The 26,292-nt window shown below is 40.1% G+C and overlaps 1 protein-coding gene across 2 annotated transcripts; it reads right to left on the bottom strand.

The window, feature by feature from the left end:
* tgfbr2b (transforming growth factor beta receptor 2b) lies at nucleotides 1-25,276 on the bottom strand. 2 transcript variants are annotated; one of them, XM_017476696.3, is made up of 8 exons: nucleotides 24,987-25,276; nucleotides 18,269-18,416; nucleotides 17,913-18,103; nucleotides 17,193-17,252; nucleotides 7,891-8,672; nucleotides 5,795-5,936; nucleotides 2,806-2,933; nucleotides 1-983 (listed from the first exon to the last, which is right to left on the bottom strand). In XM_017476696.3, the coding sequence occupies exons 1-8, from the start codon at nucleotides 25,063-25,065 to the stop codon at nucleotides 795-797; spliced, it is 1,719 nt and encodes a 572-aa protein (XP_017332185.1). In that variant the 5' UTR covers nucleotides 25,066-25,276; the 3' UTR covers nucleotides 1-794. The 2 variants fall into 2 exon arrangements, with proteins under 2 accessions (XP_017332185.1, XP_017332195.1); XM_017476706.3 differs by lacking the exon at nucleotides 17,193-17,252.
* Between the last annotated feature and the right edge of the window lie 1,016 nt (nucleotides 25,277-26,292).

Genomic DNA, 26,292 nt, shown 5'->3' with positions numbered 1-26,292 from the left:
CATTGTAAACAAATTTATTTAATCATAAAATATTTACAATATACTGCTTATAAAAACCCAAAAGAAAGGCAAATTTAACTGTGTTCCTGATTATTTAGAAAGATACACCTTTGGAAATGCTTTATTAAAATACTTCTTGGTGCAAGAGCAGGGTCCTATTCCCTTTTTGCCTTTCCAATGCTGTAATATGATTTTTATTTATTTATTTAATACTTATATTTACACTGTGCTTTGTTTCTTTGGCAAAAACAACAACAACAACAAAAAACTTTGTTAAAGCATAGCCAAACATACCACATTCGTTTATGCACATGGAATCAAACATGCTTCCACACATTCATACACACAAACCCATGAGCACACATGCACTCACACACATTTTCATGAACACAGACAGTGCTAAATCAAACTGTACATGTTATAAAATCTCTTATGGATACCTGTTCGGTGAGCTGTGAGGAGTGAAGCACCAGCCACATCCTCTTGCAATAAAGCCACCAGTGCTTCTTTACTGTTGCATATGCATAGACAATCTGATAAAGTGCATTATGTCTTTGGTTATGAGACACCTCTAAAGCTTAAAGCTACTTCATTTCCCTGTGGCCTGTGCCCCGAGGCCTCTGATACACACCTGCACACACTAGCACACATTGCTTATAGCATACTGAATGTATTCCAGTTTCTGTAGTTTGGAGGGAGTTATTCTTCTTTGTCGATCACATGATGTGACATCAGATAACACTCTCCCAGTCCAGAGTGAGAGTAAATGGGCTCTAGCTCTCTCTCCCACTCTTTCACTTGTCATCACTGACACTCACAGAGCAGTCCTCTGGAATCTTCTCCTCTGAGCTGCTGCGGGTGGACAGCTTATCCAGATCGTCGTTAATCTCCCTGAAGCGCTCGGCCACACACTGCGCCGTGAGCCGAGCCTCAGGGTCCTGGTCCCAGCATTCATTGATGGTAGCACACACCAAAGCCACACCCTGTGGGAGATTACAATTGTGTATCGTAAATATAACAAATAACTCAGCTGTGGTTACTGAATGCAAATAATACATCTCATAAAACATCAACAGAATCAATGAACCATCTAGGAATATAACCAGTCCCTCCAGGATCGCAGAAAAAAAACACAAAATCAAGCAGACTCTGAAATTTTTTAAACTTTTATTGCTTGCAACTTTTTAAAATTACTGCAGATTTTCTGCAGGTTGGGGCTGAGACGTGTCAATATGACGTCATCACAGCTCTTGTTCAGCCAAAGCTCTTCAGTTCAGTTGTGTTAAACATGAGCACAGCTGAACGGTCTGAATTACCAACAAACATCACTGTGAAAGGCTGTGTACAACAATTTTGTGCAAAAGTCGTTTTCTGCAAACATAAATAAATAAATAAATAAATAAATAAATCACAATAAAAAAAATGCTGCAGCAAAATCAAGCATTTTTTTGCTATAACAATCACACACAAAAAAAAACCTCTTGAAATCCAGTATGGACTGTACAACACTTGGGGGCATCCTGTTATAGAAAAATAATCAAAGATGGGGTGATGAGATGCGTCTTGACATAAAGTAAAGTTATGTTATGTGATTAGATTATGTGAATTTGAGCCATATAGGTACTGTGAAGGACAGAAAATGAATTTGTTATAAGCTTTGTCAGCCAGATGGTTATTTCTTCCACTGAGATATTTACATGAAATCTATAAGTAAAGTCAAATTGTATGTTATTATGAGTATACTGTGCACATTCAGTCTTTAAAAGGAATAGGAAGAGCTGATTTGACTGCATATTGGATGAGCATACCTAAGCACATGTCTTGATAATGTACGCTATATGGCCGAAGGTTTGTGGACACCTGAGAATCACACCCATATGGGGGCCTTCGCACACTGTTGCCACAATGTTGGAAGCGCACAATTGTCTAGAATGTCTTTGTATGCTGCAGCTTTACAGTTTTCCTGCTCCAGCACGATGGTGTCCCTTGGCACAAAGTGACGTCCATGAAGACATTGTTTGCCAAGTTTGGAGTGGAAGAACTTGAGTGATCTGCACAGAGCCCTGCCCTCAACCCCACTGAACACCTTTGGGATGAACGCTCACTCACTAATGCTCTTGTGGCTGAATGAGCACAAATTCCCACAGACATGTTCCCAAATCTGGTGGAAAACCTTCCCAGAAGACTGGAGGTTATTATAACAGCAGAGGGACTAAATCTGGAATGGGATGTTCAACAAGCACATATAGGTCTCATGGTCTGGTGTCCACAAACTTTCGGCCATACAGTGTATTCAAGTTAGTTTTAACTCAAAAGCTCTTCACCTGCTCCTATTAGCAAGAGAATTCCAAAAATATACTCTATAATCACCACCTTATTATTGTGGTTGCATAATTTTGCAGAAAATTCATAAACACGTCATAACCAATCAGAATAGAGCATTCAGGAGCACTGTGGTATATTTCCTTTTAACTAAGTAAGAAATTATTATATTATCATTCATAAAGAATGTCCTGTTATTTCATACATTGAAATATACACTGATTGTGTATCTCTACTAAACATTAACATCTATAAACTTTTATATTGCTGAAGAAAATTGCTGGTTTATAGTAGTCTATAAATGGATTAATAACGGAGTGTCTAATGTGAACTATGCAAATAAAGTGTGACTGTTTTTATGCTGCAGCATATGCTACAAATGACTGTTTGTGATCAGCTTCTTTTTAGAACATTTCCTTTGGTTTCTTTCCATCAGCCATCAGTGAACCTCAGTGTCACTGTAACAACTGGCTGTTGTCTTACCGGGTGCTTCGTCCAGCTGTTAGGGATCTCAGGCCGGCCCCGGTCTCGGAGCACGTTGTCCTTCATGCTCTCCACACAGGGGTGCTCTCGCACTTTAGAGCCAAATGGAGGTTCATAATCTTTTACCTCTGAAACACACACACACACGCACACAGGAACACAATTAATCACTCAGAGTATAACTTTCTACAGGAAAAAGCACATTTTTAGAGATCCTAAGTGTTCTCCGGGGCTCTAAGAGTCGACATGAGAAACGCTGAGGTTTGGGAAACGATAACGCTGGAACTCACCTTTGGAAATATTTATTTGGCACTCCTCTTTACACTGGGAAAGCAAACAAATGCAAAACAACATTGGCGCGATCAGCTTACCCAGCAGAGTGCCAACAATAATGAGAAGTTATGATGCTGTGTTGTTTGTTTTCCGTATGAGAACAAATTGGAGGAAATATGGGATAATGACTGGACTGTGCCAGAGAGAACATGAACAACAGTATTCCAGTAATTTTCCAAACCCTGTGAAATAGAGCTCATAGCAGCTGTGCTATAACTCACAACAGCTTTGCCTTATAACTCTCACCCATCCACACACACACTCAGCTTGCAAGACAGGAAAAATGTATGGGGGGGAAAAAAACCCGGCTATGATAGAATAGTGGGAACGTCTGCTATTACAATACTAACCAAAATCCTTTCCCACAAATGTAAGTAGATGAATGAGTTTACTTTGGTGTATGCTTTTTTTTTTTTTAAAAGAGTGAATTTGTTATGCGGTTCTTCCCCGCTATACAGGTCCACAGGAAGAGGCTAGACCAGCATGGAGTCTGGGACAGGAAGTACAGGGCTGTGATTGGGCCCCCGCGGAGTAGCTGACTCCACAAGCGCACACATCCTGTTTTTGACAAGTGGACTTCCCCTGTTTCAATTCTAAAACAAAGCAGTCGTACCGCACTAACCGCTATTCCTGCTGTCCCAGTTAGGTTCTTGGCTATAAACTCGAGAAGGTAACATGGCAGAAATCATACAACCCACACACTAACCTGCCATGTGTACACAGTGTTAGACAGATTTGCCAGCCTCACACCTGAAAGGCATCACATAAAGCAGGAAGGAAATCTCAGTTCTCCCTCTGCTGTCTGTCTGCTCTGGGGGCTGTCTCCTGAACGACGTGAGTGTGCTCACTATGTGAGGAATGTCGCGGTTTTGGTAACAGATGTCCAGTGCACCAAGGCCTCTCTCTCCAGGCCGAGTCGATCCGCTCTAGTGGTGCTTTCCAGGAAAACACTTTTTAACAACTTTTTCCTTTGCAGATGATGTCTGAAACCTCCACAGACCTACCTGTCTGCATCTGGGATATAAACAAGGTTTAAATCTTTCTGAGAGCAGGGTGGTCAGGCAGGGCAGGCCAAAGTAAAATTCTTGACCTAGTTAACGTACAGAGAAATAAAGAGGCAGCAACAATATTATATGACTAGCATACATTCTCTGAGACTTGAAGCAGTTTGGGTAAGAGCTGTGAATATGTATGCATGTCAGAGAGAAGTACAATCCTGCTGGGAATAAGACACCTGTAGTGACAAATGGTTTGGCCATATGGAGTTCTGTCACTTGCCACACAGCTGCTATGCCCTCCATCGCTCTATCACAGGGAGTAGGAGTGGAAGTGATATTTAGGCTGGCTGCCTCTCAGCTCGCCGCTCTACTCTACGCCGTCCCAGCCAGGGCCGCACCCCATGCTAATTTAGGACACGCTAACAACAACATAGTGAGCCAGAGCACAACAAGGCAGCTTCATGACTTTTTCATGACTGCCTTATAGCCCATGCTATCTCCATCCTGAGCGGGATTCGGGTGGTCCGAGACTGAAAAACAGACTTTGGATAGATCCTAACGATTCCTGCAACACTGGTGCGGCGCGCTTGGCAGGAATGTGACATTCGGTCTCTCTCGTCTGTCGGGAAATGTCTCAAGTTCAGCAGATAAGCCTGAAGGAGCCTCTCAATCACAGAGGTAGCATGCTGGGGCATGTGGGTAACACAAATCCCATGGTTTGATGGTATGCATGACACCACACACTTACACACACATACACACATGCACACATAGAACAGTGTGTACAAGGCTCATTAAAATAGCTATCACCAACTGGGTGATCTCACGGTACAGTATCGGTATGGCTATAAATTGTGTCACAGTATGTCACATAAATTTTCAGACACTTTCGGTGTATTGGCAGTTTGTTTCTAAAAACCAACTGCCTTGAAGGTTACTCATAGCAGAACGTAGATAAACAGATGTTAGAAAATACAGTAGAAATAAAATGTTTTGTAAGGTTTAAGGGGTTATATGTGGCTCTGTCATGTGAACCTACTTGTGAAGCTACCTTGATGCATACATATAAATAAAGAATACATACTGTTCATATTTTGTCCTGGGACATTAGGTGCCATATGACAACAACTCATTTTGAAAATATTTTTTTAAGCTCATTTTACAATGCACATACACACTGACCCTCCAGAAACCTCCCAGCATTTCTTTCCACCTACTCAATGAAGGCTTGACATTCTACACATTCCTCTTACTCCAGCAGCTCAGTTAACAGTATTGCTACTATGTTCTACTTTAGAGTTATATTGAGAGGCTTCAAAATAACAGGAAGCAGCAAATCGGTCAAAACCGCTCACAGACCACATTGGGCTTTCCGTGCACAACTCTGGGACAATAGCCTGGCCGCACTGGCAAAACAAAATGCCACAGAATAATGGGAGAAATAGCTAACTTATTTTTAATTCAATCGCTCCTTAAAGGGCAACCACCGTCTCCATAGAAATAGAACTGTGTTCCTTTAAGGGGATTAGAAATATTGACAAAAGTCAGTGCTCGGACATGAATACGTGAACAGACGTAAAGAAAAACCTATGTGTTTGCTACTGGCTTGCTACACTGTTATCTGGCTGGTAAGGGTGTGGTGTTATGAGTGATCTCACCTCCAATGGCATTACACCTGGAAGTGATCTCCCACAGCACAAGCGCCATGGAGTAGACATCAGTCTGTTTAAAGGACTCAATGTTCTCCAGATTGATTCTGGACTCGAGCACCTCTGGCGCCATGTACCTCGCTGTTCCAACCTGCAATGAGGAGACAATACAGAGTCACGGCTCATTACTTTGCTTGCTCTCTGTAGTCTAAACTCTGAATAAGCGCTGATCTTCATCTTGGAGTTCAAGTGTTGACGTAATGAGACACTGCATTATCTGATCACCGAGTACACTTTGAATTCAGAATAATGATAGTAAACATAAAACAGTGAAGTGAGTTTTCAAATTCTATTATATTGCATTTACTACCATGCACAATCACACTAGAAAATATAAGCAGTGTTGGGTAAGTTCCTCAAAAAAAAAAGTAATCCGCTACAGGTTACTAATTACTACTTTACTATTACAATCTGATTACATTACTGATTAGTGCATGTAAAAAGTTATCAGATTACTAATTACTTTACTTTCAAGGCTACTTTCAAAACCTATCAAAATTACACTACAAAAGAGTCAGATTTATCATGACACTTTCCTCGGGTGTTGTCACTGCTTGTAGGACTACCAGATCGATAAAATATAAAACTTTTCTAACTAGGCTAATTTGGTGTCGCTAGTTAAGGGGAGGCACAACTAAGCTATTATTGTATGAGTTTAGCCACTACAGTGCCATGCAAAGTACATTATCTTTCCTTATGCTCAGCTCATATCATGTTCACGTAAACTGGAACTCATATAGACATTTACACACCTTGTTTTCCTGCTCAGCATGAGAGGATGTTATGGTTTCAGTTTCAACCCCTTTACTGGTTTGAAAAAAAAAATAGGCATACAGTATATCCATTTTTCCTCACACTGACTGTGAGCTAGCGTTTGGCGGAATTGAGAGACGTCAGCCAATAAGACACGAGTGTTTCTCCATATTTTCCTGTAAACCCTGTCTGATTGGTCTTGCCTCCGTTCACTGAAGATATAAAATTACAACACCGCCGTCTTCTACGTTCACATACGTAGTAACAAACCACTCCAAGTGTTGAATCATTCGGGGCTAAAGAAAAAATATTCGGGATTTTTTCCCTGAACGCCCAGGCCAGTTTACGCCCCTGGCAGACGGGCAAAAACGTGATTTATTTTAAAAATGCATTTTACTTGATATTGTTTTCTTAACAATAAATTTGTAATGCAAGTAGCGTAATTTTATTGATGTCAGCAACTGTAAACTGACATCAGTGACTGCAAATTATATCAGTTTAAAATGCAATGCATTACATTACTGCGTTATCAGAGAAAGTAATTAGAATATAATAAACAAAGTTACGCATTATACTCAACTCTGAATATAACAGACGTTAAAAAACTTAAATGTTGTACCACTTAATATACCGCTTAATGTTGAAAAAAACACGATTATAAAAAGAGCAGTTCCATGATAAGGAAATCTTCACAGGATGCGACATATTTACTCATTCACTCAACACCTCTGCATTTTCATTCTGTGAATCATAAATCAAGGCAAACACAAAGAACAAAGGTCACACACAAATCTAAGTGTGAAGATGCTCGAGGGGGTTTCCCCCTGCAAGTTCAGACATATCCCTGCTCTAACTCTTACAAACTCACAATCGCAAGTTTCTGCATTTCTGCAGTGGTGTGTCACAATTGTGACTTTCTGCATTAGCTAGGAAACACACCAGTTTGCCATCAGTGGTGGCATGAGAGATATGAGAGAGACAGAAAAAAAATACAGATTTATATCTGCTAGTAACCTATGGGTTGATTCCAGTCGCATCTTGTAACTTTTCTGAGAGCGAATTGCAGTTTATCTATCCATCATAAGCGGAAATATCAAGTTGATCATCTCTCTTGGCAGGTATGTATTCATTTAAATTAACAGCACACATTTGCATTTTAAAAATGCATAAACTAAAATCTGGGATTTATTTTTGTCATTTCTTATAATTTGTCAATTCTTTTCAATTTAAATGATATAAAGAAGATTTAGATGTTTGTTGCTTGAGTCCCTGAGGGAAGCAAACAGTATTACCTGTCCACTGTTGGCGAGGTCGTCCACAGACAAGGAATTATCCAGTCGTAAAGCCAGGCCGAAGTCACACAGGCAACACGTGAGGTCGTTCTTTACCAGGATGTTGGAGCTCTTGATGTCTCGGTGGACGATGGGCACTTTGTGCCTTCCGCAGGGCGTGCGCTCACTATGTAGATGAGCAATGCCCAGTGCCAGTGAGCCACCAAGCCTCCGCAGGTCCTCCCAGCTTATCAGGTGCCGAGTGAGGTAGTCCTGCAGATTCCCCCGAGGATGGTAGGCTGTGATTAACCAGAACTGCCTCTCGACCTTCCGTTCTTCAGCGGTGAGGAAGTGCAGCACATTCTCGTGCTTCAGGTCAATGTCAGAGAAGACATCTTTCTCGTTCTTCCAGGAGGCATACTCTTCACATGGGAAGATCTTGACAGCTACTGTCTCGAACTGCTGCGATGAGCTCTGCCTCAGCTTGGCCCGGTAAACCTCTGCGAAACGACCCTTGCCCACCTGCATGTCCAACTCAATGGGCAGTGGTTCTGTGTTATGGTTGAGACTGTTGGCGTGTGTGGAGCTGCTGTCTGAGTGATCGTCCTCCATCATTATGGCGCATGCATCGCTGCAGTCTAGTGGACCTTTGCGTTTTGAAGGCTTCTTGGTCTCCCACTCGCTGAGCTTGCGACGCCGGTACATGCGGTACCAGTAGAAGGAAGCCACGACCACCACAGCCAGAACCAGCAGAGGCAGCAGGCTGATTAAGATGACTAACACCACCTCATGTTCTGGGGTACCTGGGGGCAAACGTGGGGACAAGCAAGATCAGTCAATTTTGGCAGTAAAATATCTATTTTGCAACACGATACCTAAAGTTTCGGTCTCTACAGTTATTGTCCAGTATGTTATGAACTGAACTAAAGGTCGTAATGCTGCTACTTAGATCCCGCTAAAGATGACGGATGTTCACAAAGATGTTAAATTTCACATTTGCTTTGCATTTCTGAAGGACACGTGAGAAAACGGCTTATACAGTGAGACTCTGTCTACAACATTGAAGGAAATTTACCATGCCACTCAGACTTCCTGCCAACTTGAGGTTTGGCAAAACCTCTCGAAACATTACAGGTTGAGTCTAGAGGCTGAGACAGACTAGTGCTAGCTATAAGGGTAAAAGTAGGGTAAAAAAGTAGAGTAGGCTAAAAAAGCTCAGCCTGTCTACATTTTTCCATCACACACACTCACACATTACACACCACCATCACTACCGTACAGATATAAAACACTCATAAATAGATACCCAACTCTGGAACATTTAACATGACAATAAAAGAAAAGAGCAGGCTGGAAAGGATTCCAAAACAAAGAAAGGTAAAAATAGAAGCGCTACTCATGAAGAATGAAATCTACGGCTTTAGACCTTATACTTTTATACTTTATGGAATGAGATGTGAATAAAGCAGCAGAAACCTTGAAAATAACTCCCTGCTGTGGTGAACAGTGCGATTAACCATTCTCAGACCATTTAATTAAACACATCACTGTGTTTGTATATAAATGTGTATGTGTGTGTGTGTGTGTGTGTGTGTGTGTGTGTGTGTGTGTGTGTGCTGAGCTCTTTATAACAGGCAGTACGAAGCTTATGTTCTCTAAAGCCCCTGACTCACAGGTTAGTCAAATAGATCCTAATTGCTTCAACATTTCAATGAATCACACAACACAGCGACACAGACGGGATACAATGCGACATTACAAAAAGTGTTATTAAAATCTAAATACAATGGCATGATTTGATGTGAAAGTTGACTGCCACACCCTTAAGACAAACGTCTCACTTTTTCTGAAGAGCTGTTCTTCAAAACACCACAAAGATAAAGTCAGATCAAGTGAGTGCACTTAATCCTGCAAATTCCAGGTGGAGATATGGCCTCTGCTGAAACATTTACATACCAAAAAAATGAATAAAAAAATCACAATTTTATTGCCAGATGTTTAATTTAATAAAATGTACATTCTCCTGTTTGGACAGAGAATGTGTTGGGTTTGCTAGGTCGGATTGGTAATATGCATAGTAAAGTGTTGGGGTCACTGTTATTTGTTTGTTATGGTAACGACTCCATTTCACAGTATGACTAGTGCCATAAAAGTGTTTATCACTCGTTTTGCCAGAGCGCTCTCACTCGCCCCCCCTCCCCACACCGCCTTTTTAGGCCAACAGTGACTCATACCTGTCTTTGGAGCATCTGCTCTGGATTCCATAGTGTGGGGGAAGAAAGAACAATCATCCCAGACTAGACCTGTCAAACAGACAGCTTTTCTTCTCCTTTTTCTCAAAAAATAACCAGTGATAGAGGATCAACTGACGGTGAACAATTTTACCTCAGAATCATCTTGGAAATGAGTAATTCAGAAGAATGATACATACTGAGTTCCTTCTCTCTTCTCTGAGTCCAAATAGCCTGAACCTTTTGGGACAGCAGTATAAAGACATATTCAAGGTGCTCATGATGTGAGACACTCTCTCCTGGGTCTCTCTCTAAATCAGGGGTCTCCAACCGTTTTGTAAGTGAGGGCTCCCTGAAGGGATAAAACTGTCTAGAGGGCTACTTGCTTGATATACTCAAAAAATATATATAATTAGGGATAATTATATAATAAGGGATAATGATATATCTTGATATCATGTTGTAAATTTTTTTATTAAACAATCAATCCTGTATCCTGTAAAAATGTATTGAAATTTTGTGCTCGCCTAGAGTTGAACGTTGGAGAGTGCAGACGTGATTTCATCTCCATTCTTGTGTTCTTTAAACAGTGTGTTCGCTATCACAGTCATTGCGCCCTTGACAATTTCACCATCCAAGAACGATTTTTTGTCTTTTGTCAAAAAATGAGCAACTGTAAATGAAACTTCGGTTGCAGCCTGTGACTTCTTAGCAGGTCTGTTAAAAAAAAGATTGCTGCCTGCGTAATGTTGCTTTAAACTCGTTAACTTTTGCTTTTCTAAGTGATGTACCTGGTGGATGACTGCTATTGAAGGTCTTGTGGATTGAGGTGATATGTCTCTCCGTGTTGTGCCTCTTGGATACCGCGATGCTAGTCCCACGGATGAGGCGTACACTTTTGCCTTCGACATTTCTGAAGAGAAATGCTGTCTTTTACCACTCCTCGTTAAAGTAATGTATTTTTCTTTTTTGCAGCACCTTTTGCACCATCAGCTAAACTGAATCCTTTGTCGGCTTTTTTGTTATAGTTGATTTCACCTTGTTCCTGCCGTCAGCTCGCTACTGCCTGATTTGATGTTTTAATGTTATATTGAATGTTATAACACTTTTTCATTTTTGTAAGTATAAATAAAAACTCAAATCAATAATTAAAATTATTTATAGACTGTGCTTGGCGGGCGTCTCGCAGACTACATGCTTAGACCTCTGCTCTAAGTAATATCCTGCAGAATAAAAATTATTGTACATTCTTCTAAATGTAGAAGGACAAAAAAACTAAAAAAAAAAAAACCACAAAAAAGGTTTCCATAGATACTATTTACAATGTAAAAATGTCCAGCATCATATATATATTCACAGCAACAGCCTGTCAGAGTGGCCACATACACTAACAAGCTGCAAAAGCAGAGTGTGAAACTTGTCATGTGTGAAGCTCTGACTATAAAAGGGAGACGCTTCCAACAGCTATAAATCAAGACATCTGCTGCCGTCTTCAGTACATTTGTCACTCTTTGTACTGAGCCGATCCAGTGTACAACAACAACAAAATCGTGTGCAACTCATGCTACAATGACCGACATACGTTCTCAGACAAGCTTTACAAGTTGTTTATTAGAAACGTTTGCACTTTTGATAGAAAGCTAATCCAGTAGCTACTATCAAAATAAAGAGGAAAACAGTAGTAGAGATATGTGGTTCACTTAGTGATAATCATCTGTATTGAATTCAGAGCCAGACCTGTTTGAGTTGTCCTCAACTGTCAGTCACAAAGAATAAAGGCTTCGATATTTAAATAAAGGAGTGTTTCGTTGTCCAGTCGAGTGTTTAATAGTCTTGTCTTGTCCTCTAAGTCAGTGGTACTCAAGTTGGGGGGGGGGGGGGGGGGGGGGGGGGGAGTGTAGGAGCGATCGGAATGGGGGCGCAAATTGTTTTCAGGAAAATAAACACAGACAGGGCATCATTTGGGTACTCTGTGTTTTTTTATTGCTTTTCAAATAGAATGTGCATAAATGAAAAACCTTGCGTTCCCTCTCCCTCTGTATTTTCTTTTTGCTGGAGAGAGGTGGCGCTTTGCCTGTCTTTTATCTACCTGTCAGTGCAGACCAGTGTTGCCAACTTGGAGACTTTTCAGACCCCTTTGGCACCTTTTTTTTTTTTGCAAAAAAAAAGGTGCATTAATGACAACTTTAGTGACTTTTTGGACAAACCTTAGCAACTTTGCAAATGTGGCCAGTACTGTCCTTGCTTTCCCGCTGCACTCACATCTTTGCGTCAGTTCAGTGAGGGGCTGAGAGCCGGAGATTTAACAATGTCATGGATAACAAGGCGCGCCCTTTGTCCCAATTTACATAATTCATATGCGAATGTTTTTAGAACGCAAGACGAATGGAATGCAATATGTTTTACATGTAAAATAGTCCATGTTATTACAGCCTAATTCTCTTGCATTGTTTTATAAAAGTCATAAAAGTTATTTTTAAAAAGTTATGAAAAGTAATTAACAAGAAGTACAAAAACACAAAAGCAGAAACATCTACCTATCTCAATCTATCTATCTATCTATCTATCTATCTATCTATCTATCTATCTATACAGATTATAGAATAGGTTATATATAGATCGATGTTATATATAATAGGCAATCATTGTACCTGGTCTCCTCCATGGGGGGTGTGGTGCCACATGATTGGGGAGGCTTTGGGGGGGGGGGGGGTTGGGGGGGGGGCTTTAGTAACAAAAGTTTGAGAACCTCTGTTCTAAGTGGTATTCTGTCTTCTTGAAACTGACATTTGAAGCTCATTTACTGACAGCTACAAAATTTGATGATGCAAACATGCAGACCTCATCTCAGTTTCGGTTTATGTCACAAATATCATGTGCAGTGAAAATAATGACAAACATTTCTGAGAAAACTAACCTTGGCTCCCTTCCTATACGTAAACATGGACTTCCTGCAGCACGTGCCTCATTAGGAGTAGGACTCCTCCTCAGAAACTTGGACTGCCTTTTCACATTTCATACTGTAGAAGCGCACTGGAAGTCTCTGTGTTATGTACAACACTCTAAAATTAATCTTAGGGCTGTCTATTACTCCTGGAATGTTTAAGGTTGTGTACCATAATGAAAATACTATGACACATGGACCATGCACCACTACAGGCCTGCTAACACGAGAACGTATTAAGTCAGAGCATGCCCAGTACACCCAGCTGTTTTGCTATGTGGTTGTATTGTCTCTGTTTTGAGTTAAAGAGACAGGAAACCACACGTCTGGGATCCTTTGCTGCATGCCTCACCACACAAACAGAGCCAACACTACAGTCTGTCTTGAATAGGCCAAGCACTGCTAACTAACGTACAGTTGGTGAAGAGTATTACGACTGTCTACAGGTGTCCTATACGTAACATGAGCTAAACCTTAATATATCATCTTAATGCATGCTTACTGTATATACAAGCTTACAGTCTACCAAAATTTTGTTTTAAAGATGCAATTTTTTTCAATACTGAAAAAAAATTGTTTCACATGACATAATATGACAATAGAAAGAAGTACACAAGAATGTTTACACATTTACCCTACATTCTAGATTCTATGAAAATGCAAATTACATACACCTCTAGCCTTATATATTCCCACCACACTCCTGATATCTTGTGGAATGGCCTTTATTTCCATATTGCAATGTAATAAGCGGTGATATTTTTATGACACAATAACGTTTGCCTAATACGTATTCAGTGCAAGCTTAGAGATGTTCAGACTACATGCTCACATGAACTCCGTCAAAAGGAATTCATTTACACACAGAAAACAAACACATTTTATATAATTTACGGTCACTTCAAGACAGGTACATGCTGTATTAAGAGCTTAGAAGCTTTTATAAACTCACTTGTAACGGAGGTCTAAGGGTAGTTGTTAAACTCCATCAATAAATATTTAGAATATGGAACTATATAACCATTATACTCTATAAACATTATAATAATAAATGTCTTAAGAAAGTAATGAGAGTATGTCTCACCAAAACTGTTCCAAAGTAGTTTTATTCAAGTTAGCATCATAGCAATATAGTGAAAAATAATTATGGTTATTTTCTTGAGGTTTCCAAGAGCAATCAGACCCACATAACTCCTCACTTTAAGTAAATGCTATTTCCTGGTTTGGGCAACAGTGAATCCGGAGCGTCTCCCAAGAACACTGCGCATGAAGTGGGAATAAACACTGGATGGCATGCCAGTCCATTGCAGGGCACCATACACACACACAGACACACAGACACACAGACACACACACACACACACACACACACACACACACACACACACACACGAACTCATTCGCACCAAGCGCGATTTATCTTTAGCCAATCCACCTACTGGCATGTTTTTGTAGGAGGAAACCCTGAGGAAATGTACATGGACATGAGGAGAAGCTGCACACAGACAGTAACCCGAGCTCAGGAGCTGCACCAAAGTGCTGCCCAACTCCAAAATTCAGCCATCTAACAAGCAGTCCCATTTCCTTAAGGATTCGTTTTACAATTTGGACACATTACTAAAGAGAATGATAAAATAGTTCTATAAAAAAGTTTGTCCCAACAACTGGCAATAGACTTCTATTATATGTAAGATTTACGTAATCAGGTCGATCATTCTTTTCTCAGTTCTGGGAAATGTTTAAAAATTCTTGTCTGTGGTAAACTACAGATGTGGTGTGTGGCAAATATGTTGAGAAATACCAGCGTTTCCTGGTAAAATATGAAGAACACTTAAAACAAAACAATATTGCACTAATTATGCAGTGTATAAGCTATTTTGGGGCAAAAGCACACACCAGTTAAGTGAGAATGCTAGTATGACTTTAGCAGCAGCATTGGCAGTTACAGAAGCTAAACTACAGTTCAGAATTTTTTTTTTTTACATGTACAGTCACACACATATGCACTCCTACAGCCCTGTCATTCTGAAACACACCTTTGCAACACGCGCTGCTAAAAGTCATGCCACAGCAGAGCTTAAACCCTGCAAAGTTTCACTCTAAAATCTCTTGAGCTCCCACACACACTCCTACAAACGCATGTTTACTCTACTACTTTCTTTTCTCATGAAAGTGCATTCAGAAAAGCCTAGCTAATTCACTTGAGCATTTCTGAACATTTGGGGGCCCTAAGTGACAACTTGCATAGGGGTGCCCCACCCACACCAATCATATTATTTTATATATATGAATGAGCAGAATTAATACTTCATTATTCTGGATAAGGAAAAACAGTTTAATAAACAATAAAATAAAAATAACTGAACAACAACTGAACTACATACACAAGGAATTAAATATCTTAACAAGAAAGTTATATAAATGAAATCATTAATTAAAAATGGAAATAAAATATATATTAAAAATTAAGGTAAAGCAAAAATAACTATTATAAATAATCTGCACTAACTTTGGCTATCATAATTTAGACAAGACTGGGGGAAATGATCTAGTTATTCAGTCTCCTCTGAAAGTATTGGAACAGCGAGGCCAATTCTAATTTAATTTGCTGTACACTGAGTACATTTGGGTTTGAGACAAAAAGATGAATATGAGATGATATATCAGCATTTCATCTTTTATTTTCTGATATTTGCATCTAGATGTGTTATACAACTTAGAGCATGGCATCTTTTGTGGCAGACCACCCAATTTTCAGGTATGCAAAAAGTAATGGAACAGACAGTCGTAAATAACGCTTAATATTTGGGTGCATATCCCTTGCTTGCAATAACTGCATCAAGCCGGTGACCCGCTGACATCACCAAACTATTGTATTTTACTTTTGTGTTGCTTTTCCAGGCTTTTACCCCAGCTTCTTTCAGTTGTTGTTTGTTTTGGGTCAAATGGGTTAAGGTCTGGTGATTGATTTGGCCAGTCTAAAACCTTCCTCTTTCCCCTCTGATGAAGTACTTTGTTGTGCTGGTAGTGTGTTTTGGATCATTGTCTTGCTGCATGTTGAAGCTCCTCCAAATTAGATTGGAAGCATTTCACTGTAAATTGTAAGAGATTGTTTCTGTAGACTTTTGAATTCATTCTGCTGCTGCCATCATGAGTTACAACATCAATAAGGATCAGTGAGTCTGTTCCAAAAGCAGCCATGCAAGCCCAAGCCATAACATTACCTCTACCATGCTTGACTGATGAGCTTGTATGTTTTGTGTCATGAGCAGATCCTTTCTTTTTCCACACTTTGGCCTTTCCATTGCTTTGGTAGAGGGTAATCTTGGTTACAGGACTTTTGTGGTTCATGTCTATATTTCTATTTGAATTCCAATCTGGCTTTCTGATTCTTACTGCCCTTGAGTGGTTTGTATCTTGTGGTATGGCCTCTAAATTTCTGCACTTAAAGTCTTCTTCAAATGTTGGATTGGAATACCTTCACCCCTGCCCTTGTGATGTCACTAACTGTTTTTTTTTTGGAGGCTTTCTTCACAGCTCTCACAATGTTTCTGTTATCAGCTGCTGTTGTTGTTTTCTTGGCCGAGCTGTTCTATGTCTGGTTGTTAGTACACCGGTGGTTACTTTCTTTTTCAGGACAGTCCAAAATGTTGTATTGGCTATGCCCAATGCTTGTGCAATGCCTCTGATAGATTTTCCCTCTTTTCACAGCTTCAAAATGGCTTGCTTTTCTCTCATAGACAGCTCTCTGGTCTTCATGTTGGTTTATCCTTTTTAACAACAAATTCAGTCTTCACAGGTGAAACCCAGGGCCAAAGAGAAGACCAAACCAAGAGTAGTCATTCAGAGCTATTAATTCTTTAAACAATCAATTTAACATGGCACACCTGGGCAGCAAGAAACAACTGTTTCACATGCTCCAATATTTTTGATCACTTTTTCAAACAAAAGGTGGAAGTTGTTTAACACATCTAGATGTAAATATGAAGAAATGAAAGCTGAAATTCTGATCTGTCATCTCATATTCAGCTTTGATCTCAAACCCAAATGGCTTCAATGTATAGTGAAAACACTAGAATTGGCCTTACCATTCCAATACTTTCAGAGGGGATTGTATATAGTCAGTCGAGTTTGGCTTAAAAATGTACCTGGATTGCTTTCAGTTGGCTCTAATGCTGACGACTCCCCAGAATATTTCCTTTTAGCACCTAAAAAAATGACCATTAGATCATTAGGCTACTTAGCATATTGAAATTTTTGAACTTGAAATAATTCCTTCTTTGTCTGAGTTACTATAAGACTGAAAAGAACTGTAGGTGATTGACGTTTCGACCACCTGAGTTGTGATCTGTAAAGTCAACAGGATACTGTTGTCATAGCTAGTAGTAACAAACTAGAAACTTAGCTTAGCTAGCAAGTTAGCCTAACAGTTCTTTCTCTAGATACTAGTTAGTGAGTTAGTCACTAACCTTTTCTTCCATTTCAGTTACTTCACCAAACAAACTGACTAAATACAATTAATTAGCATTCATTTCTTACTGCTGTGTACTTACTGTGGGTCCGATTTTTTTTTTTTTTCTTTTTGCATTTTTCTGCCCTAGATAGATATGGACACTTCATGATCATTGCTTATTTGTGATTTTCTGATGTTAGTTACCTTAGTTACCTAATTTAACTGTTTTTTTCATACCGTATGCCCACGATGACTACCTGATAAAACTTTTTGCTAAATGACAGTAAAGTGTGCTTTTTTTCATATCTGTTTAAAAATATTATCTGACCCCATGGTGGTAAGGTTATACTGCTTATAGCAAGAAATGGCCTGACACTGAGAGAAAAGTGGATAAAAGAATGGAGCTGAAACTCACTGTGCAGAAAATTCAGGTTCTCGTTGCACTCTTCCTCTTCACAAGAACAGATGTAGAGCAGACCGCTGTCTGTCTTTTGTTCCTTCATCTCACATGTGCTGCTGTTGTAGTCTTTCAGAAACATGCCATACAGAGGTTGTGTTGGAGAGTGACACACTGTCTCGATTGTATTATTCTCCTCATTCTTCCTCCTGAAGGACCGCAACACACATGCAATAATTAAAGGGATTATTAAATAAAGATAGTGCTACTTAGAGTAGAGTGTTTCCAAATCTATGCATGCATAATAAGCCTGCTAAAAAAAAAACCCTGAAAAAAAACCAAAAAAACACAACAACCCAGTAGCAGTGACATACCAGATTGCCACACAGACTTCATCGCTATTTTCACAGATGGCGGTAATGCTGCAGTTGACCTTGCATGTACCAGAGCCATTACAGGTGGAGATCTGCACATCGCAGAACTTACACAGCTTGGGTGGATTAAGTCTGCCCGGTATCTCAACTAAAACACAACATACAAGCAAATGAGTTCAATACAATCTAGAACATTTGAAATTTGCTTTAAAACTGTCAATAACACCTTATGATGAAACATCTACAATATCAGTTATATCACAATTCTCAAACCTGATTGGACAGGAGGTATTGGCTTATTTATTTATATATTTATTTATTTATTTATTTATTTATTTATTTATAACCGTAGCTCTGACAATAGTCCCGGTTGTAATTCAAATGGTTTATATTAATGTGCCCCTTCTAGTACATGGAAGATATTACAATAATAATAATAATAATAATAATAATAATAATAATAATAATAATATGTTTAATTTGTATAGCGCCTTTCCAGAGCTAAAGGACACTTCACAATAAAAGACAATAACAGTACAGTACAACAGTCAAACATATGGGTCATATGGACAATAGACATTTGCCCAGTCCAGAGCAAGCTATGCAGCTGCATAGTTATAATAAATTTTACAACATTCAAAACCACAACAAAGGGACAGACATTTAGCGTCATGTAGACAGCACAGAAAATGAAGCACTATAAACAGATGGACACAATTAATATTACATGAAGCAGATAAAATTATGACTGGTAATACTGGGTGAACAAATGGGTTTTGAGCTGAGTTTTAAATCCTGAGATAGACGTAGTTGTCCGAATTGCCAGGGGAAGTGAGTTCCATAGCTTAGGTGCCACAACAGAAAAATACCTGCCTATTGATGAAACAAGGAGACGTTCACACCCAGAAGATCTGAGTGAGTGAATGGGAATATAGGGAGAGAGCAACTCAGAGATGTAGGAAGGAGCAAGACCATGGAGTGACTTAAATGTAAGTAAGAGAATTTTACATATAATATGGGATGCGACAGGTAGCCAGTGAAGGTTATATAGGATGGGAGTGATATGTGCAGATCGTTTAGTGTAAGTTAGTACTCTCACAGCAGAAATTTGAATATATTGTAAGCAGGAGATAGAGTGTGCCGGTAGTCCAGAGAAAAGGCCGCTACAATAGTCAAGGCAGGATGTAATAAAAGCATGGACTAATAACTCAGCATCTGATATTCATAATCTAACAATGATAATAAAAAAACAAAAAACATGTTGCTATTAAACAAAGAAAAACATCTTGATGATGTGGTGCAGTTTTCTGTAAGGAAATGTTTATTTAATATTTATGGAAGGAGTCTCAGGGGTCAGCACAAATGTTTCTGCCATGGGAGAATCTTCTGGACTTTGAACTTTCCAGTTTCTCGCTAACATGACAAGCTGCATCTGGTTTTATTAACTAATGAAAAAAAGAGGCTGGTGAGGGAATGATTAGGAACTGATGAAAATGATAATTGTGGACAAGTAACTCTGATATATGACGAATAAAGCAGTTAGGACATCATGTTATAGGTAAATAATTCATGTTCAAGTGGTAACACATTGTTAATTCTTTTCTTATAACATTTGTTTTATTCATTATATGATAAATGATGAATGAATAAAGCCTCTGTTTCAAATTTCTCTAATTATGAAGTTTTATCCAAGTTATTATGAAGTTATCCAAGACAATCAGCCAGTCCACATTTTTGCTCTGTACCAGTTCCCACCATAGCTAGGCCAAGTAATTACCACTCTGCAGCACTTAATTATGAACTTTAAGTATGTTTTGGTCCGGAACAGAATGAAAATGTGGCCTGGTGGTCTCTGAGCACTGGATTAGGAAAATTGCATTTATAATACCCCTTTCCTGTCTTTAACAGGGGCAGACCAGTTGGTTGGAGGATGGGGAGTTTGTGAAGGTGCATTATGGTGTGTCAGCATGATCGGTATGATCTTGTGTGCTGATCTCCTGGGCCATCTTCTCCTTATGACTTGTTCAGACCTGTTCTCCACTGTAGCCACACTGAAAGTTTCCTCAGACACTAACCCAAAACACTTAGGACAATTTTCCTTGGAGTTAACATTATTATGCTGGATTACTTAAAATAAGTGTTGCCACAAAGTATACCACTTATACAGATTTTTGAATCTGGTGCGAAAAAGTGTGTTTTAGAGTGTGCTTAAACTATGTGTGAATGGTGTCTTTGTCATAAGTACAAGCGATGCATAGTCAGGCAACACCAGGAGCTGAAGGCCCTGTTGGCTCTGTGCGTGCGTGTGTGTGTGTGTGTGTGTGTGTGTGCGCACTCATATTTGTGTGTGGGGGGCATATGCAGGCATTAAACAGTGTAATATAGCCCTCTAAACCAGCTGTTGGCTTGTGTAATAAGCATGCCTCCCCTGATAAAAGCCTTCCTCTCCTCTGGTAAAAAGGCTTCCCAGGTTCTGATTGGCTGAAAAGGGAAGCACTTGGGCAAAAACTTCACAGGAAATCGGGTCCAATACACGTTATAGGATATGTCAGCACCGCAACCAGTGAACAGCTTGTTAAACCCATGAACATCCAATTGCAACAAATTGCACTGACGCAATATCAACCACATAAAGCTATGAATGAAGCCCTTAACTATAACTTTGATCCTTGGTACTGATATAAACTGCCATTAACCACATATGCTATGAGTTAGAGCAAATAGTGCGTGGTGTTTAAAGGAATGCTCCAGGGTTTATCAGTTGCATCTGTATCATAGACGTGATGACCACAGACTTCCCAGAATATTTACACTTCTCTGAGAAATGAACAGGAAACTCACTTATAATGGAAGTCGAAGTGCAGTTGTTGAACTCCATCAATAGATATCTAAAATATGCAACTAGATAAGGCTACCTCACAACAACAACCATTATAATCTTTCAGTAAAGGTAAACGTGGAAATGATTAACTATAGAAAATAATAAGTGTTCTACAAAAAACAAAAGTTTATCGGCTGCCCCAACAACTTCAATTATCAGTGAGAATTGAGTAAACATGTTGCTCATGCTATTTTCAGTGCTGGAAAGTGTTCTGAAATTCCTATCTGTGGTGATTGCACATACACCACAGATGTGCTAGATTGAGATTATGTTCAAAACACTGGTTAGAATTTAAAAAAACTTTTACAATACAACATTGCAATAGTCGTGCAGTGTCTAAACTATTCTCAGACAAAACGCAAAATATAACCCTGATTGGATGGGAGATTTTTCTACTATTTCCTACTAAAAGCTTCAAAGACCCTTCAGAGAAACACTAAAGTGTGCAGATGATGCACTTTTTGCGCGCCTTTTTCCAGACAGTGGGATACAGACTGTTTTTCACTTGTAGTAACTGTTTAAATCCTTTGCAATCCCCAAAACAATCAATCATAGAATTAGAACGCATTAACCTTTAAAAGCTATGGCCTTAAACTAAACTGTCCTCTCTCTGTATCCTTTCCTGTCTAATGCTCTCTCCCCTCATAGCCAGTTAAGGATCGACCAGGTGACCTGGATGAGGAAGGAAGAACAGACAAAGGTGGAAATGTGTCTTCCTTTGCACAGCTAAAATAACAAACTTTGGAGGGAAAAAGCTTACTGCCACTGTGGAGAGTTATCAATGCACTGCACGACATTAAAAAAAAAAAAGTTCTCTACATGCGTCATGGGTGGAGTGCATCTGGTTTGAATTTGATATCACTGTGCCAAAACATGCAGGGAAGACAACAGGCCTACTTTGCTGATCAGCTGGGCAAATGTTCAGGGTTAGTGAAGCAGGCCAAGAGCGGATTGTGTCCATGATGAGGAAAGGAAGACTAATATGGTCAAATCAGCTCCTGCCACTTAGAGGTTATGTGACCCCTCTTCTCCTCCCTAAATAGCTGTTTCTCAGCTCTTCACTCAGAGGCCCACAGAGGCAAGAGTAAACATGGGCTCAGACTAACACCCCTTCCTGCTTCACTGCCTGGGCGTTGCAGTTTTCAGAAGGCCTACAAAAGGTCTCTTTCAGACAGCAAGCATTGCTGCCTGAACTGAAGAGCCTTTCACTGGAAGGTCCATCCCAGCAATCTTCTTAAAGGAGATACTGAAGTCCTCCAGTCCCCTTTATGTGCATGAAAAGTGCAGGGTTTTCAGGTACTGAGTAAGTCCGTGAGCAGGACTTTATTTGTGGTGTAGCTAAAAAGATAGGTGTCTGCATTTTGTTTCCAGGTCTAATGCTTGACACTGAGCTGCTGGCGTTGTTAATGTTCAGTCAGCTCAGGAAAAAGAAACGGTGGCACACTTTATCTCAGAAAAACATGTGATTATCCACATTGTGGCAGAGGGACATTCAGACAGAGGTAGACGAGCACCCAGACAGAGAAACAGACAGACAGGCAGGCAGACAGAAGCATACACATGATCACACACACACATTTGGTTATAAAATAACAAATTTAGGGGCCTTCGTAAACATGGAGGAGGATCCAAACTAAGGACATAAATGCCTCTGTGTGGTGTGCTACCCAATAACAGTGTGTGCTGTTTGTGAAAATGACAGTAAAAGTACAGAAAGTAGACAGGGAGCAGATAGGTAAAGGAAATGTCACTAACTGAGTAAAAGCATTACGTCCACATACTATATTCAATGACTAAGATAAACAAAGGTATAGTAACTGAAAACAGATAAACATTATAGTGTGTGTTTATCTGTATTCAGTTACTGTACCTATTCAGTTGCTATACTCTATCTATCTATCCATCTATAGTGTGTTTTCTAATGAACACTCAATAACAGATAACATGGGTTCTCTCTCACTACAGGCCAAATAGGAACCATTAGCTTTGTCTCTCACAGAAAGGTTGCTGTTTCAGAGGAGAGCTGAGGCAGGGAGGGACCCATTAGATGTAATTAGTACCTAACTCACCTATAATTATGGGATGAAGAGTTAACATGAATACCAAGGCAGAGGAGAATAAACAAGTAGCTTACACTATTCAATAAAAGGAAGGGGGTTTGGCTAGAATTGAAATCTTTCCCTCTCGAGATCACACTACTGTGAAAGTGTTCACTTAAACTCGCAGAATGACAAAGAAAAGGTCTGCAGTCATCATTAGTCTGGATTAGTGATTCATTCATAGCCTGCTAGTTGCAGGGGGTTGTGGCAAACTCGTCATGACGTGACCTTAAAGATTTATAAATGCAACAGGAGTGCACAACATTTGAACCTCTATGTTTAAACCTCTAATAAAGGAATCCAAAAATTGTGACCATGTTTATAATGTGGTTCATTGTACCTGTATTAATTCACACACTTTCTGTCTGTTTGTGTCCAGTGAGCAGTGTGTTGGTGAACTGTTATGGCAGCAGGCCATAAGGTGACATGAACTCCTAGCCTAGACTTTGCTCTTTAAAAAAAAAAAAAATCTTTGAACGCATTGCCTATTAAAAGTGCTTTATATTTTGTGGTGTACTAATTAATCAGTTTAATTCTAACACACTTTCTAAATCTCCAAACCCTAAGGGTAATAAATCAGCAACTACATAGAAAACAATGCCAAATGATTAAGCCAAAAACAAATTTAATAATAAAAGTAGTAGAATTTTTTAAGATTGAGGAGCTGAAGTGTGGAATCATCCACCGTTCCTTAGATTTGAGGAGATTGAGGAGAAATAAAAGAAGTACTATCCACTATCTGGTTAGCACGTTCGCCTCACACCTCCAGGGTCCGGGGTTCGAGTACCGCCGGCGCCATGTGTGTGCGGAGTTTGCATGTTCTCCCAGTGCTGTGGGGGTTTCCCTCCGGGTACTCCGGTTTCCTCCCCCAGTCCAAAGACATGCATGGTAGGCTGATTGGCGTGTGTAAAGTGTCCGTAATGTATGAATGGGTGTGTGAATGTGTATGTGATTGTGCCCTGTGATAGATTGGCACCCTGTCCAGGGTGTACCCCACCTTGTGCCCGATGCTCCCTGGGATAGGCTCCAGTTCCCCCATGACCCTGAAGAAGGATAAAGTGGTATAGAAAATGGATGGATGGACTATCCACTATCGGAAAATGTAGGTAGCAAACCCAACATTTCCTTCACGCTCGCCTTCAGTGGGACCCTCAAGAGGTCATGTTTTGTACCACTAGTATGTATATTTTCTCTGGAAACCATTCAAAACCATGAGTCCACACGGTTAATACAAATCAGGTGTATGCTTATTAACAGCACAGACCTGTTCATGCTCAAGTCACAACAGAGCTGAGTTTGAAAGAACAGCTATCTGTGCAGGAAATGAGATGAAAGAGATGAAATAGTGAACAAATAGTGGAGAAAAAAAAAAAGTCCAGATGAAAACACATCTCACAATCCACAACTCTGTCAAAACTCTCAGGCAGGCAACAGGAGAAATGTAGCCTATGGTATAGAATCTATAACGACTTGACTACTAGGCTATATAACGACCATTCATAATCGGCACGTCTGTTCTACACTTGTGACGTCATTCTAACGAGACACCTGGGGAAACGTGTGTGCTCTTCCTAACACTGCGTGACTTCTACACGATACAGTGACAGAACGAAAGTACACGTGAAAAGAACACCGAGAGTAAACCATAACCTGTTGGAAAGAATCGCTGGAGTAGTGTTGAACAGGGAGTGCTCCACTGTGTGGTGGTGTCCCAAATCTACCAGAAGCACACACTCACCGAATGCGTTCCTCCCCAGCGTGAGTGTAGACATGAACACAGTGACCCACCACAGCGCGGAAAAGACAGCATACTCCATTAGAGAACTTTTCTCTGTCCGTGTCTCACATTCATGAAGTTAAAAGTGTCCCCGAGTTGGAAAGAAGTGGCCGCTGTGTGGATCTCCGCTCCTCCGCTCCAGCTGCGTGACTCCGGAGATGAACAGGCTCGCGCGTTCTCACTCAGTGTGTGTGTGTGTGTGTGTGTGTGAAGTGTGAGAGTGAACTCTGAAGCTGCTTGACTCACTGGATTCTACTCGCTTTGCTCTGAAACAGGAAATCTTTCAGTAAGGGCAGGACTTCTCCGACTCCCTCCCGCTGCAGAACGCGCTTCTTGCCCCGGTCTGTAATTATACGCCTTAAAGTCTAATTTAGGGTAAACAACATAAAATGACACGTTGACAATATTACACACAGAAGGTTTTTTTTTTTTTTTTTTTTTTTTTAATTTTTACAATTTTTTCAAAAAGGTTATTATTATTGTGTGTGTGTGTGTTTTTTCTCGATGAGAAGGTTAGGAGATAAAACATACTGCACTCAAACCCGTGCTCTTTATGGACTGTTTGATTTCCATCCATCCATCTTCTATACCGCTTTATCCTTTTCAGGGTCACGGGGATCCCAGGGAGCATCAGGCACAAGGTAGGGTACACCCTGGACAGGGTGCCAATCCATCACAGGGCACACTCTCATACACATACTACGGACACTTTGGACACACCAATCAACCTACTATGCATGTCTTTGGACTGGGGGAGGAAACCCCCACAGCACCGGGAGAACATGCAAACTCCACGCACACACTGGGCCACGGTGGGAATCAAACCCCCGACCCTGGAGGTGTGAGGCGAACATCCAAACCACTAAGCCACCGTGTGAACACTTTCATTTCTGCCATTTGTTATGATGATTATAGGCAGCTTTTTCTGAACTTACTTTCATTAAATAGTTGGATTTGAAAATGTTATTCGTTTTGCATTCTGTACTTGATGTACTTCTGTACTGTAAAAAAAAACTCGGGTTTTAGACTGTATGATATTGCAGACAGTCACAGTCAAAATATACATTTATAGATCCATACAGTTGTCATACTGCTTATCCTACACAGGGTTACAGTGCCTGGAGTCTAACCCAAGCGGGGGACACCCTGGACAGTGTGCCAACCCATCGCAGGGCACAGTCACACACACACAGTATGGACAATTTAGAGATGCCAGTCACTCTACAACACATGTTTTTGGATTGGGGGAGGAAACTGGAATACCCGG

This window comes from Ictalurus punctatus, chromosome 1, assembly GCF_001660625.3.
Source record: "Ictalurus punctatus breed USDA103 chromosome 1, Coco_2.0, whole genome shotgun sequence".
NCBI classification, from domain to species: domain Eukaryota; kingdom Metazoa; phylum Chordata; class Actinopteri; order Siluriformes; family Ictaluridae; genus Ictalurus; species Ictalurus punctatus.
This window is presented reverse-complemented; position numbering and strand designations above follow the sequence as displayed.